This window comes from Ascaphus truei, chromosome 1 (assembly GCF_040206685.1).
Source record: "Ascaphus truei isolate aAscTru1 chromosome 1, aAscTru1.hap1, whole genome shotgun sequence".
In the NCBI taxonomy this organism is placed as follows: domain Eukaryota; kingdom Metazoa; phylum Chordata; class Amphibia; order Anura; family Ascaphidae; genus Ascaphus; species Ascaphus truei.
In genome coordinates this window covers 149,572,777-149,586,547 of record NC_134483.1, presented here as the reverse complement: position 1 = coordinate 149,586,547, position 13,771 = coordinate 149,572,777, and the positions used below count along the sequence as shown (strand labels likewise).

The 13,771-nt window shown below is 45.8% G+C and overlaps 1 protein-coding gene across 5 annotated transcripts in view; it reads right to left on the bottom strand.

The window, feature by feature from the left end:
* The window catches only part of FREM1 (FRAS1 related extracellular matrix 1), a 204,673-nt gene that overhangs the window by 135,149 nt on the left and 55,753 nt on the right, over positions 1–13,771 (bottom strand). For all 5 annotated transcript variants that reach the window (XR_012800909.1, XM_075595856.1, XM_075595864.1 and 2 more), the window contains exons 6-8: positions 9,618–9,941; positions 7,224–7,332; positions 5,731–5,862 (exon numbers count right to left, since the gene is read on the bottom strand). Coding sequence is in view for 4 of the 5 variants with exons in the window: in XM_075595856.1 (XP_075451971.1) it covers positions 5,731–5,862; positions 7,224–7,332; positions 9,618–9,941 (565 nt within the window). In the remaining variant the exon portion in view is untranslated. The remainder of the gene's footprint in view (positions 1–5,730; positions 5,863–7,223; positions 7,333–9,617; positions 9,942–13,771) is intronic.

Below are 13,771 nucleotides of genomic sequence, written 5' to 3'. Positions count from 1 at the left end.
CATCCTGTTCTCCTGCTGGTGCAGGTTTTTTCTTTGTGGCAAAGAAGGACGGGTCATTGAGACCTTGTATTACCATTGATTACCGGGGTTTGAATAAAATTACTGTGAACTGGTATCATCTTCCTCTGATCACCAAACTCTTTGAACATCTAAGTGGGGCAACAGTTTTTACCAAGCTCAATTTAAGAGGGGCCAATAACCTTATAAGGATAAAGCAGGGTGACGAGTGGAAAATCGCTTTCAACACACGCGATGGCCACTATGAGTACTTGGTGATGCCCTTCGGCCTATGCAATGCTCCCGCAGTGTTCCAGTTTTTCGTGAATGAAATTTTCAGAGACATGTTAGACACCTCAGTTATCGTATACCTTGAAGATATCCTCATCTATTCTAAAACACTGGAACAACATCATCAGCAGGTGAGGGTGGTCCTTAAACGCCTCCAAGAGAACAACCTCATCGCTAAATTCAAGACGAATTCACTAAATTCAAATACATTTACATACATTCAATAATTTTCTTACCTTTAGATGCGTTGGTCCTCCGAATCCCGGAAAATCTGGAACCTCTCGTACCGCGACATCATCAAACTCAATCCATCGCCATCCACCTTGAAGATCCTGGCCAGGTAACAAAAATCTTCTTTCTTTGATCTTGTATCAGCTTCTTCTTTCTTCATCTCTGATTATTTCTTTCTTTTCTTTATCTTCTTTCTTCATTTGTAAATCCAAAAACCCTATGTTAGATCCACAACATGATGTTGACTCGTTGGCTTCTTGTGCTCAAATGACGTTACCTTAGTTCAAAAGGATGTGATGTCACTTTAAGGGATGATGTAACCTATCACATGGTATAGCAAACAATGTGATTGTCATCAATCCCATTGGCTGTAATACCATGTGTTACAGCCATGTGGTTTGAAGGATGTGCCGTACATCCCTTGGAGATGACGTCACTTCCTTAAAAAATTTTTTAAAAAAAGAAGAGGTGGGCACATGATACAGTGTCCAATCAGATTGGAGCTGTACCATCTTACCCAAAATGTGACGTCATAGGCCATATTTAAGGCCTTGACGCATCATTTGAGCTACAGATGTGTATACAAGAAACCAACAGACAGATGCAGTTACCTCCACAACTCCAGCTTCCATCCCACTCACACCAAACAAGGTATCATACACAGCCAGGCTATAAGATACCACCGCATATGCTCTGACACTGAAGACAGAAACAGGCATCTCACAACCCTGACCGAATCGTTCAGACAGAAGGGATACAAACCAAAGACTATTGCCAAAACTATTACATCTGCACTAAAAGCCCCACGAGAACACCTGCTACAATACAGACAGAAAGAACCTACCACACGCATACCACTAGTGACCACATACAACCCTACCCTAGAGGGAATACGAAAAATAATCAAAGATCTGCAACCCATGCTGACAGAGGATGCAACATTAAAAGAAATCTTTCCCAAACCTCCCATTCTTGCATTTAGGCAACCACCAAACCTCAAATAGAAATTAGTCAGCAGAAAACTTCACAACGATTTTAAAGACATGAATAACGGCACAAAACCGTGCAGCAACACAGGCTGCAAACTTTGCAAACATATTTGCCAGGATCCCATAGCCAGTCACAACCATAGAACATTCAATGTTAAAGGATCATACAGCTGCACATCCACGAATATAGTGTATATGATTCAATGCAACAAATGTGACCAAGGTTGCTACATTGGGGAAACCAGCCAAAAATTACAAGGAAGAATGAATATGCACAGACACTCTATACTCCATCACGAAGAAGGAAGATACTGCTCACCTGTGGGACATCACTTCTCACAACCAGATCATTCCATAAATGATTTAAAAATCAAAATCCTCAATGGTATGTTTAAAAGCACCCAAGAACGGAAAACATTTGAGCTCAGAATGATAAGACTCTTTGACACCAAAACCAAAGGACTTAATGTGGACATGGGTTTTCTCACACCCTACCAAAATTGTCTGTAATTATCCTGCTTGCCTCAACTCTTATCCACACTTTCTCTCCCTTCCCCCCCCCCCCAGCATCCCTTCCCCACCTTTCTTTGACACTGTCTCCTGGCTTCAAACACTTAACACCCTACCTTATCTACAGTAAATATCTGGGTTTTTTTTCTCTCTCTATACACTGTTTTAGCCATTGATTCCTGTGTAAATCAGTATTGCTTGACCTGAAGAAGAGAGGAGAACTCTCGAAAGCTTGTCCTATGACATAAATTGTTAGTCCAATAAAAAAGGTATCACCTAATACTGAAGAACTCATTTATTCTGCACTATCGCAACTGGACTAACACGGCTATTTTCTGCTTTATATATATATATATATATATATATATATATATATATATATATATATACTAGCTGAGAGACCCGGCGTTGCCCGGGATGTAATGTTCCCGTTCCTCTCTCTCCTCCCCCCTCTCTCTGTTTGTCCCCCATTCACATCAATCCAGTCCCCCCCCTCCCTCCCTCCTTTACAGCTTCATGTAGCGTGTGCGTCAGTCACTGTGTGTTTGCTCGCGCGTCAGTGAGTCTGAGGCAGAAACACAAACACACACAGACTGACTGACGCACACACAGTCAGTGTGTGCCTCAGTCAGTGTGTGCGTGCGTCAGTCAGGCTTTGTGTGCGCGTCAGTCAGTGTGTGCGTGCGTGCGGCAGTCAGTCAGTGTGTGCGCGCGGGGCGTCAAAGGCAGGGGGGGGCGTCAAAGGCAGGGGGGGGCGTCAAAGGGAGGGGGGGGCGTCAAAGGGAGGGGGGGGGCGTCAAAGGGAGGGGGGGGGGCGTCAAAGGGAGGGGGGGGCGTCAAAGGGAGGGGGGAGGCGTCAAAGGGAGGGGGGGCGTCAAAGGGAGGGGGGGGCGTCAAAGGGAGGGGGGGGGCATCAAAGGGAGGGGGGGGGGCGTCAAAGGGAGGGGGGGGGCGTCAAAGGGAAGGGGGGGCGTCAAAGGGAGGGGGGGGGGCGTCAAAGGGAGGGGGGGGGGCGTCAAAGGGAGGGGGGGGCGTCAAAGGGAGGGGGGGGGCGTCAAAGGGAGGGGGGGGGGCGTCAAAGGGAGGGGGGGGCGTCAAAGGGAGGGGGGGGGCGTCAAAGGGAGGGGGGGGGCGTCAAAGGGAGGGGGGGGGGCGTCAAAGGGAGGGGGGGGGGCGTCAAAGGGAGGGGGGGGGCGTCAAAGGGAGGGGGGGGGGCGTCAAAGGGAGGGGGGGGGCGTCAAAGGGAGGGGGGGGGCGTCAAAGGGAGGGGGGGGGCGTCAAAGGGAGGGGGGGGGCGCCTCAAAGGCATGGATTCCTCCCCCTGCATTTCCTGCAGTGGACAGGAGGGGGGGGCAGTGGACAGGAGGGGGGGGGGGGCAGTGGACAGGAGGGGGGGGCAGTGGACAGGAGGGGGGGGCAGTGGACAGGAGGGGGGGGCAGTGGACAGGAGGGAGGGGGCAGTGGACAGGAGGGGGGGGCAGTGGACAGGAGGGGGGGGGGGGCAGTGGACAGGAGGGGGGGGGCAGTGGACAGGAGGGGGGGGGGCAGTGGACAGGAGGGGGGGGGGGCAGTGGACAGGAGGGGGGGGGGCAGTGGACAGGAGGGGGGGGCAGTGGACAGGAGGGGGGGGGCAGTGGACAGGAGGGGGGGGGCAGTGGACAGGAGGGGGGGGCAGTGGACAGGAGGGGGGGCAGTGGACAGGAGGGGGGGGGCAGTGGACAGGAGGGGGGGGCAGTGGACAGGAGGGAGGGGGCAGTGGACAGGAGGGGGGGGGCAGTGGACAGGAGGGGGGGGCAGTGGACAGGAGGGGGGGCAGTGGACAGGAGGGGGGGCAGTGGACAGGAGGGGGGGGCAGTGGACAGGAGGGGGGGGCAGTGGACAGGAGGGGGGGGCAGTGGACAGGAGGGGGGGGCAGTGGACAGGAGGGGGGGGGGCAGTGGACAGGAGGGGGGACAGGAGGGGGGACGCAGTGGACAGGAGGGGGGACGCAGTGGACAGGAGGGGGGGGCAGTGGACAGGAGGGGGGCAGTGGACAGGAGGGGGGGGCAGTGGACAGGAGGGGGGGGCAGTGGACAGTGACACACACACACACACAAACACACACACACACACACACACACACACACACACACACACACACCTCAGTTGATGCGCCCTTTCTCAGTTCCGTTTGGCGCCGGAGGTGGGGAGCGACACCTACCTGTACTTCCGGGCGCCGCCACCGTCTGACTCGGCGCCGCGAGGGAGGAAGGGGGTCCGCCATCTTACGCGCCGCGTGGCAGCTGCGGGAAGCGAGGTGATTTGGAGCGGGGAGGGGGGAGAGGTGATTTGGAGCGGGGAGAGGTGATTTGGAGCGGTGAGGGGGGAGAGGTGATGCCGCTGGGGAGGGGGGAGAGGTGATGCCGCTGGGGAGGGGGAGAGGTGATGCCGCTGGGGAGGGGGAAGAGGTGATGCCGCTGGGGAGGGGGAAGAGGTGATGCCGCTGGGGAGGGGGAAGAGGTGATGCCGCTGGGGAGGGGGAAGAGGTGATGCCGCTGGGGAGGGGGAAGAGGTGATGCCGCTGGGGAGGGGGAAGAGGTGATGCCGCTGGGGAGGGGGAAGAGGTGATGCCGCTGGGGAGGGGGAAGAGGTGATGCCGCTGGGGAGGGGGAAGAGGTGATGCCGCTGGGGAGGGGGAAGAGGTGATGCCGCTGGGGAGGGGGAAGAGGTGATGCCGCTGGGGAGGGGGAAAAGGTGATTTGGAGAGGGGAGAGAGAGGTGTGTGTGTGTGTGTGTGTGTGTGTGTGTGTGTGTGTGTGTGTGTGTGTGTGTGTGTGTGTGTGTGTGTGTTTTATTTATTTATTTTTTTGGACCTTTGGCCCGTCACTCCGCCTCAGGCCAATGAGAGGTGTGGGGGGCGGGCCAAGGGGGTGGTGTGAGTGTGTGAGGCCAATGAGAGGTTTGCGGGGCCGGGCGGGCCAAGGGACCAATGAGATTGCCGCTAGGGACACCGGACATCCAGCAGGCAGGCATGCATGCAGGCAGGCAGGCAAACATACAGTGCTTTCACTAATATAGTATAAGATATAGTATTTTACTCAGTATTTTGTTCTGTCTTTTGGATTTTTTATGCTTATATGTTTGAATAGTGTAGTGGTATATTTATGTAGAATATCTTTGGGAAGACACATATATAGTTATTGTTTAATGTATACACTTTGTTATGATGATATTTAAATGATGAATTCTCAAAGATTCTATGTCTGGTTATTCATAGATCTTATAAGTAATAATCTTTCTCCTGCGCTTATGTCCACTGATTTCTACTTGGACATGATTGTCTTAATGTGCTTGGGTGCTTGTTTAGCAGCTTGACATGGCGGTAGTTCCGGTCACTCGCTGTGGGACTGATACGGAGGGGTATACTGTATAAGCTACACTGCTGCTCATATGTTTGTCACACTTACCTCATGGAAGGCCGTGTATGGCTCAGAAACATGTTCCTTTTCTGAATAAAGGTAACTTTTTTAATCACCAAAGCCGTTTGACTAAACTGTGAGTTATACACTTGCTATGGGATCGACAGAGGCAGGTTGCACAACAAAACATTTTGGACTTACCAATTGGTTGTAAGACCTAATTCAATATTAATATTGTACACATATGTTACCAAAAAAGATCTATTAAAACAGTTGCTATCTGATTAAGAATCTAAAACAATAGCTAGCTTTACCTCTTAGAGTTATTCTACCATGTTGCAAACCATCCACAATGACCAATCGAACTACATTGATGTCATCATTGTCCACTACTTGAAACTGTTCCCATGTGATTGGTCGAGATTGACCCTCCAAAAGATCAAGACCTGTGCAGCACAGAAGAAAATCAATGCTATGGTGATAATATGCAACTTCATAAACATAATAAAACAAAACAGCTTGATTTAATGTGGAATGGAATAACTATTTGCACATCACAATTTGACCGCAGAAATTGTATTACATATCACGGCAAACCAGGTATTTACACCTTTATACAGAGATCATTCATTGAGCAAAACAAATTAGACAAACAAATTGTCATTTATTCCAAAGAAACAGACCTACACACAGTGGATTACAAAATACAGAAGAAAACACACTTACTGGGGGTCTGGGCTACAAAACTAGACTTTCCTAGGTGAAATAAGAAGTAAAACAAAGTCTTTTGGTTGACCTTGACTTGGAGGAAACCTCGCTCTTAAGACCCCTTGTTGGAAAGAGCGTGCTGCCTAGGGATGTGTTGAAGTAGCTAGAAAAGTGTATCAAAGGAAATACACCAAAAGAATCCCTTTCGCAGGCGCACCGCAGACCTTTATAGTATATACGGTCAGGGGTGAATGTAGTAGGTGAAGTTAACTTTATTTCATACTAATATGTCAAACGTGTAGTTAAAACAGTATATAGTGTGGATCTATATACTCAAATAAAAAATAGACAATAGACGCTTTTTGTAGCTCATAATTGAAGTTGAAGTTTCCAGCTCATAATACTGTGCATACGCAAATATACCATTAAAACACCATGTAATAAAATATACTTTTCACATATTTTTTCTAAGTCCTTTGGGTATAATGAAAAAATGCGCAGGTTCATTTTCACAGCTGTTTTCTCTATCTAACTGAAAACTAGACTTAGGTTTCTTAAAAACCCTCGCAACCTCATATATGGTTGGAGTACCCTCACAACTTCTATACTTGTTCTGGGTAACCGGGCATTGAACTGGGGATCCCTCTGTTACTGAGGGGACCACGGTACCGTTCGGGGGATACTTTCCACCCCTATGCCCCGCTTACATTTCTGGTCTGTGCTGAAGCAGAGAGTCCTAGCGGTGAGTCACAAAAGCGTTTCCAGAGCAGGATTTTGACCAGAGCCTTGTGCCTACATGTATCCGGGCTGCCTGACCTGACTCCCGGGTACATTATTGGGGTGAGCAGCAAATCTGGACCCCGGCTATCTAGGCACAATCTAATAAGACTTTCTCTGCAAAATCCCCCCTGAAACTCATAGGCCAGCAATCTCTGCTTGCTGGCACCCCTGGAAAGGTAAAACACATACATCCTTTATTGTCGCACAATCACATACATTTCACTTCAGAGTTTCGGCATTATAACAAATGAAAAACTAACGCTACAGTATAAGAAAAACATGGAAATAAAGTTCAGCACCATAGAATCTGGAATCTCACCCATATTCCAAGAGACCCGGGGAGCATTTGTGTCAGCCGTTCGTATAGATATATGGACAGTAACGGGGGAGCTCCTTTCAAAAAAGAAATCATGAACTTCAAACTCCACCTGTTAAAAAGGGACAAAAATTTGAGTTGCAAAGAAGTAAAAGTTATGAGTCATCCTAGCATTTTATTAAAAGTTTAATTTCCGCGTACCTTTTGAACTACAGATACTGCAGTTTATATCTGAAATGGGGACTTTTGGTCTTTATGCACAACAAATATGCTACGTGTGGTCAAATTAGACCATTATATTCTCTGCAGGATATAAGTATGGCCAGATAGCTGAACTCGTCCCTCTTTGAAAGCACACCAAGTCATTCAGTATATTCTTAACTTTATTGAGAAAGTCACAGAAAAATAAAGGGTGGTTGTAGATGTTATGAGTGGTGAAAGTGCTTCTCTGTGAAGGTGCTTTTGTATTAAGGGAAGGTCAAAAAACGGATGGCTTGCAAAGGGGTAGGTAAGATAGTGTACTCACTCAGCCTGCTTGGATGAAAAGGAAGTACAGTATGTGATTCCTGTCACACAGGAAAGGTGACTGGACTGTGCTAACTGTGAACACAGACAGGGGAGTTGAGACTAACCATCTCAGCTACTGTAGGAGGACTAAAGAGGTTGTCAGGGCAACCTGGAGGGGGAAATATATCAAAAATGTAGCCATTTCCACGTGCACTGGGAGTTACAGATACAGGGAAAGCTAACAACCAAAATAGACGAGGCTGGCAGTCACAGCTGCAAATGGAAACAGAAAAATAACAGTCCTGTTCCAGAACAGGGATGACAAGGTGCTCTTGGCTGGGCTAGTCTATCACACTGCTAGACTACAAAGTCGAGTGAACTTTAGCAGTAGTGCAACACACACCAGTAATAGTCTACTAATAACAGAGCATTTTTATGATGTAAGTGACTGCCTACGAAAAATGCACATATAATAAATGAACCCTTTTCATTGTTTTGAGTTCTAGAGAAAATAATGCGATGACAGTAGTTCAAATTAGCCAGCAGTACTACAGTATTTACAGTAGGCTGCAAGTTGCCTACTGTACAAGAAGCAACTGCTGAACAATATACAGATAGAAGACCCAAGATTTGGTTCTTGTGGATAAGAAGGTGTGCTTAAGGGCCACAGCTGGACTATTGCTAATACTACTTACCACACTGACAAAATGCAGTACAATACAACACACGTTAGTCTACTCAAACAGTAGTAGAGAATGATGCAAATAACGTTGTGAGTGAGTGTAACACTCACACAGGGTGGAAAGATTATGTAAAATGAAGGAACCCATTTTTAATTGATCTGGGTTATATATTAAATAATGAGATAACAGTAGTTCAAATGAGAATGTAGTATTATTGAGCACCAGCAACAACACTTTACAAGCATAGGCCGGTGCTGCTCAAGCAGACTCTGTACAGGAAGTGAGGAAGCAGCTGTGGTGAACACACAGGATAGGAGAGTCCCAGGGGCAGTTCTTGTGGATGACAGGGGGTCTTGGGTGGGCTACTACCAATATTACCTACCACACCAGTCCAATACTATGTGATCTAAATAACAACAGTAGTTCAAATGAGCAAGTAGTACTATCTTAGCACCAGAAATGGCCTATTTTACAGGAAGAAACTACACCTCCAGGTATAGGTCTTGTAAATTACAAGGGTCTATGGCTGGACTGCCACCACTACTACACCCAACACAATGTGGTATGAACTGCAGAATAGTACAGTAAAGTAACATACTGTATACAGTAGCGAGGTGGGGTGTATGATGCTGCCTGTACATGCCAGCACACATCAGCACACAAGTAATGTGGTAAATAAGTGGGTACCCATATTTAACCCTTTGAGTGACAGAGTCCCAGGGGCCCTCTGGCACTCGCGATCACGTGACTGATTCTCAGAAGTTATGATGTGATCACCCCATTACCGATGACAGAACAGAAGAGTCCTCTTCCATTACTCTTCCTATTGTGTTCTGTGCTCCACAGGAGCGCAGAATGCGATCTTCCATCCAAAAATCAGAATGTAGATTATGATGTATCTACTACATAATGGGGCACCTGAGTGTTAGACTCCATGATGTACAGTAGTAGCTACATCAGACTGCACCTAAAGGGTTAAAGTGTTCAGTAGTTTTTGTTTTTTTAAACTTGTCACAATGTCACATTACCTCATATTCTCAGTCACTCTATATGTCACCATTGATTTGAAAATACCTAAAAAAAAAAACTATTTACACAGTAATATGCATTAAAAAACTGGATAATCAAAATGACACAGTTTAACACTTTAAGTGATATGTTAAGGTGCTTCTGTACAGATAAATAAATTATACATTTGTTCCTTTACCTCAAAATTTCTCCTCTCTGTGTGGCTGCTGTTTGGAGGCTGATATGCTATGAGCATCTCATTGAGATCTTTCCATGTGAAGGATGTAATGGCCTTGGTGTGATCAGACAGGTGCGTAATAAAACCTTTAAGTGGGGGCTCTGTGATGTTAAACACCAGCAGAGGTTTAGCAGTTTCGCTGTCCTCCGCATCTAGTGTTGCTGTTGTCAGGGGTGTCAGGATGAACTGATCAACTTCCAAGATAAACATGGACATGAAAGCAGCTTTGGGAATCTGATTGGGAACGGCATTTCGAATGTGGACAGGAATCCAAGCACGTTCTGACTGCAAAAAGAAATAAGGTTATAAACATATTTAGGTGATCTTAAAACATTGCGTACAAAGGTAAAGACTTCCAGAATCATTTTTATTTTATTTTTAAATATCGGTAACTGCAGATTTGATGTTGATTCCACTCATGTAGAAACAATGGACATCTTCACACCAGAATTTATATGACACCAAATATTCTCTATAATAATTCCACACAAAACTGTTTTATATAATTTAAAAAAAACAACAACCTCAAAATAATAAAAATATATTTTTAAACATAGGTGGGGTTCACTATTCAGCTCCCATCTAAGGTGTGTATTATATATGTTGGGACTTTGTGGGAGGTAGTTTGCATCAAAGTTCAGTCTGCAGTGTGTTGATATACTGTAACATATTTGTACACAACTAGAAAAAAGATTTGAGCTTAAACACAATGCTTTAATGTATGTAACATCCGAAAGTATACACACAATATATGTATACACGTATGCACCCAGTGCATATAAGGAGTTAACCTGCTTTGCATATCACAGTGTCAAGTATATTGATGGACTTGCCTTCTGACAAATGACTGTGAGCAGAACAAAACACTAAAGCCATAGACATGACATCACGGAAAGAGGAGTGAGATATAGATAGGCTGGGAGGGGTACATGACGGAGAGAGACCCACGAGACACCAAAGAGAGGATCTGTACCAAGGAATCTGGCGAATGAGAAGGTTGCAGAGCTTCCAAGCCTGGAAGGACAGCACTTTCCAGAGACAGCTGATAACATCGAGGAGTGATACATCACCAGAGAAAGGAAGCCTGTGTATGCTAGGATTCGAAGCTGTGATTAAACCAAGTAAGGGTTCAGCCATACAACACATCAGTGTCCTTTCAAAGAACACAGCTAATATCATCCATTGTGAAGTATCAGGCCACCAACAGTTTTAACACACATGGCTATGTATGAGCTCCAACACTGTGCCGGCACCAACAGTGGCCTATTAGTTAGCACACGGTCCACCAGGAGAGAATAAGCGACACTGTAGGACATTTGTTCAGCTAGGTCTATTATGAAACTATATATATGATACAAAATGTGTTGTCTAATCCCACATCGGTTCTTTGCAAGCTGAATATTCTCTCTAAGGTACAGGGGGTGTGGGTATGTATACACATTAATACATATAGGGAAATAAAGAGGGGTTACATTGGAGGCACTGCTGAGATATTGTTGTAGATAATACACAAATCCTCCACCGATTAACAGTAAAGTGTCAGACAATGAGACATGTATTTTGCCCTACTCAGCCCTAGATTGTTTTTGAACATTCCCCACCAGTCTAGTGAGACATGTAAACAACAGTGCCCCCTGCTTCTTATATAAAATATCTAGCCATGATGAGTGCGGCCATTTTGAGTGACTGGTCTACAAGGGAAGGCCTAGATTGTGATAAAGCATTTTTAGTAACTGGGATATCTCACACAGTTGATGACATGGCCACCAACAAGGTACGTGCAACAGTTGAAGTGTGGGAATGGCAAAATAAAGTGTAAAGTGTTACACTATGACACCAAAGATGCATTTGAATTGTGTGTGTGTCCGGAATGCATTGATCCTGCCCTGGTACCCAAAAATATAACAGTGGTGGGAGAAAATGCAGTGTGGAATATCATCAATCTGCATAATCCCCCCATAGGCTTTAGTGACCCCGTTAATGTCACTATTGTAGATTGGGTCAAAGAGGAAAAACTAATGGAAGGGTTTCAAAGTTTCAATGTGTCCCGCTGCCCCCACGTCCTCAATGGGTAATTCCCCAACATCTACCAAGGCACTCATAATAGCTATGCAGAAGCTAGTGGAGAAGACCATGCAATCCCGTAAGGGGGACAATTACTATCAGCGGCTACAGACTTTCACTGACCCTTACATACATGTACTGTAATAGTGGAGTTGGAATTCCCGAAAAAGTTATTAGTGTATTGGGATCATTGGCTCTGGTTGCGTTGATATGTCTACAGGTCCGGGAATAAAACACAAAAGCGCACCGAGGGTCAAGATTTAATTAAAACATGTTAGTAGTAGTAACAATAAAAACTTACAGTTTTTATTGTTACTACTACTAACATGTTTTAATTAAATCTTGACCCTCGGTGCGCTTTTGTGTTTTATTTCCTGCTGTTGCCCGCGTTTGGAGCCATCCTGCGACGGGACCTGTGGAGGAGGGGTGCCTTCACATCACATCAGCTGCAAGAGGGAAGAGTTGATCCACTACGAGATCCTGTTAGGAAGCAAGAGCGCGGTTTGACTTTCTTATCTATGTCTACAGGTCCAAAGTAAGGATGAATCATGGACTATAATCAGAAAAAATGCAAATATTTTCATCCGACGTAAAATGTGTCGCCAGGACTTTGCAACTCTGCCACCAGCCCTGACCCCTGCTTCCATACCGACTACATATACTCTTACAGGACTCTGTCCCTGGGCTGCGGTCGGTTTATTTGCATCCCTACGGGTCCGCCTCCTGATTTGAGACGAGCACCATCACAGGATGCAATTGGCACTGGAAGAAGCAGAGGGCGCCTTGGAAAAGGAAAGAGGTAACTCCCTATGTTTCTAATTAAAACTTTCTAAAATCAAAGCAGACTCTGAAAGAAAGAGTAGAAGCATCCTAACTTTTCAGAGATACTACAGAGCTCTCATCCAAGGAAGGCTACAGAGACAGCATTATCTGCACAAATGCTCCACAGCTGTCATTATACAGGCCGCCTATAGAGGGATGAAAATTCATCAGCTTTTCCAACGGAATAATGCAGCCTGCATTTTTCAGTCAATCTGGATAATGCAACAACAAAGGAGGAAATATGAATATCTGAAACAATGTGTGATTATACTGCAGTCAAATGTTAGAAGGGTCCAGCAACAAAGACGCTACAGGAATATAAAAAAAGCTGCTTGTGTGATTCAGTCCAGATACAGATACTGCGTCCTAACCAAGCAAACTGTGAGTTCCTAAAAGCGCATTCGCAATGCTGTCTCAGTGCTACAATCTGTTATCCACAAGATGGTGGAAAGAAGCAGATTGCGACAAAGAATTACAATTCTGATCCAGTCATTCTACCGAGCCCATGTGGTCTGGGATTCATCAGAGCTGGTGAAAACTCTGCCATGGGTCAGCAGCAGGAGATCTTTTATGCTAAGCCAGACACAGATGATCACACCAGAAACAAAGAAGACATAGCAGCACTATGCCTAGGACAATTCATTGTCAAACCAGTGGAAGATGGGTTTGAGCAAGAAGTCTTCTGCGGGTTTAAGGAAAATAATTCCCCCACTGACTCTTGTGAACAGCCTGATGTTCCCGTACCTGATGCCTATGCCCCTGTGATGACTTTAGACGCACACCTCGTGAAATTCCCTACGATGCATGATGTATATGATTCAAGAATTATGTACTCTATTAATCCTGAGCTGTAGACGGACGTTCACAGAGGTACACAATTGGAGACGTTATAATGTGAAATTATAAAAGGCTTTATTGTGCCTTTTCCTTTTTATCAGGAAATTATCCAAACACAGGGGGGAACAAAGCTTCCATTCACTTGGGAGTATTTCTAGTGAAATCCTTGCAATTAGTTCACATCTCCATTAGTTAAGCATTTCTCCCATCCCAAACATATAGCATGAAAATAAGCAGATATAAGCAGTCTCTTAATAATGAAAGTCTTATCTGTTTATCAGCTGTAGAGTAAGCTTCTCTGCTCTCCTGGAACCGCACCCGTGCGTGCACAGAAAAATACCAGCATCCAGGTTTAGAAGTCTTATTGGGTGTCTTGCAATCAGCTCTGCTGT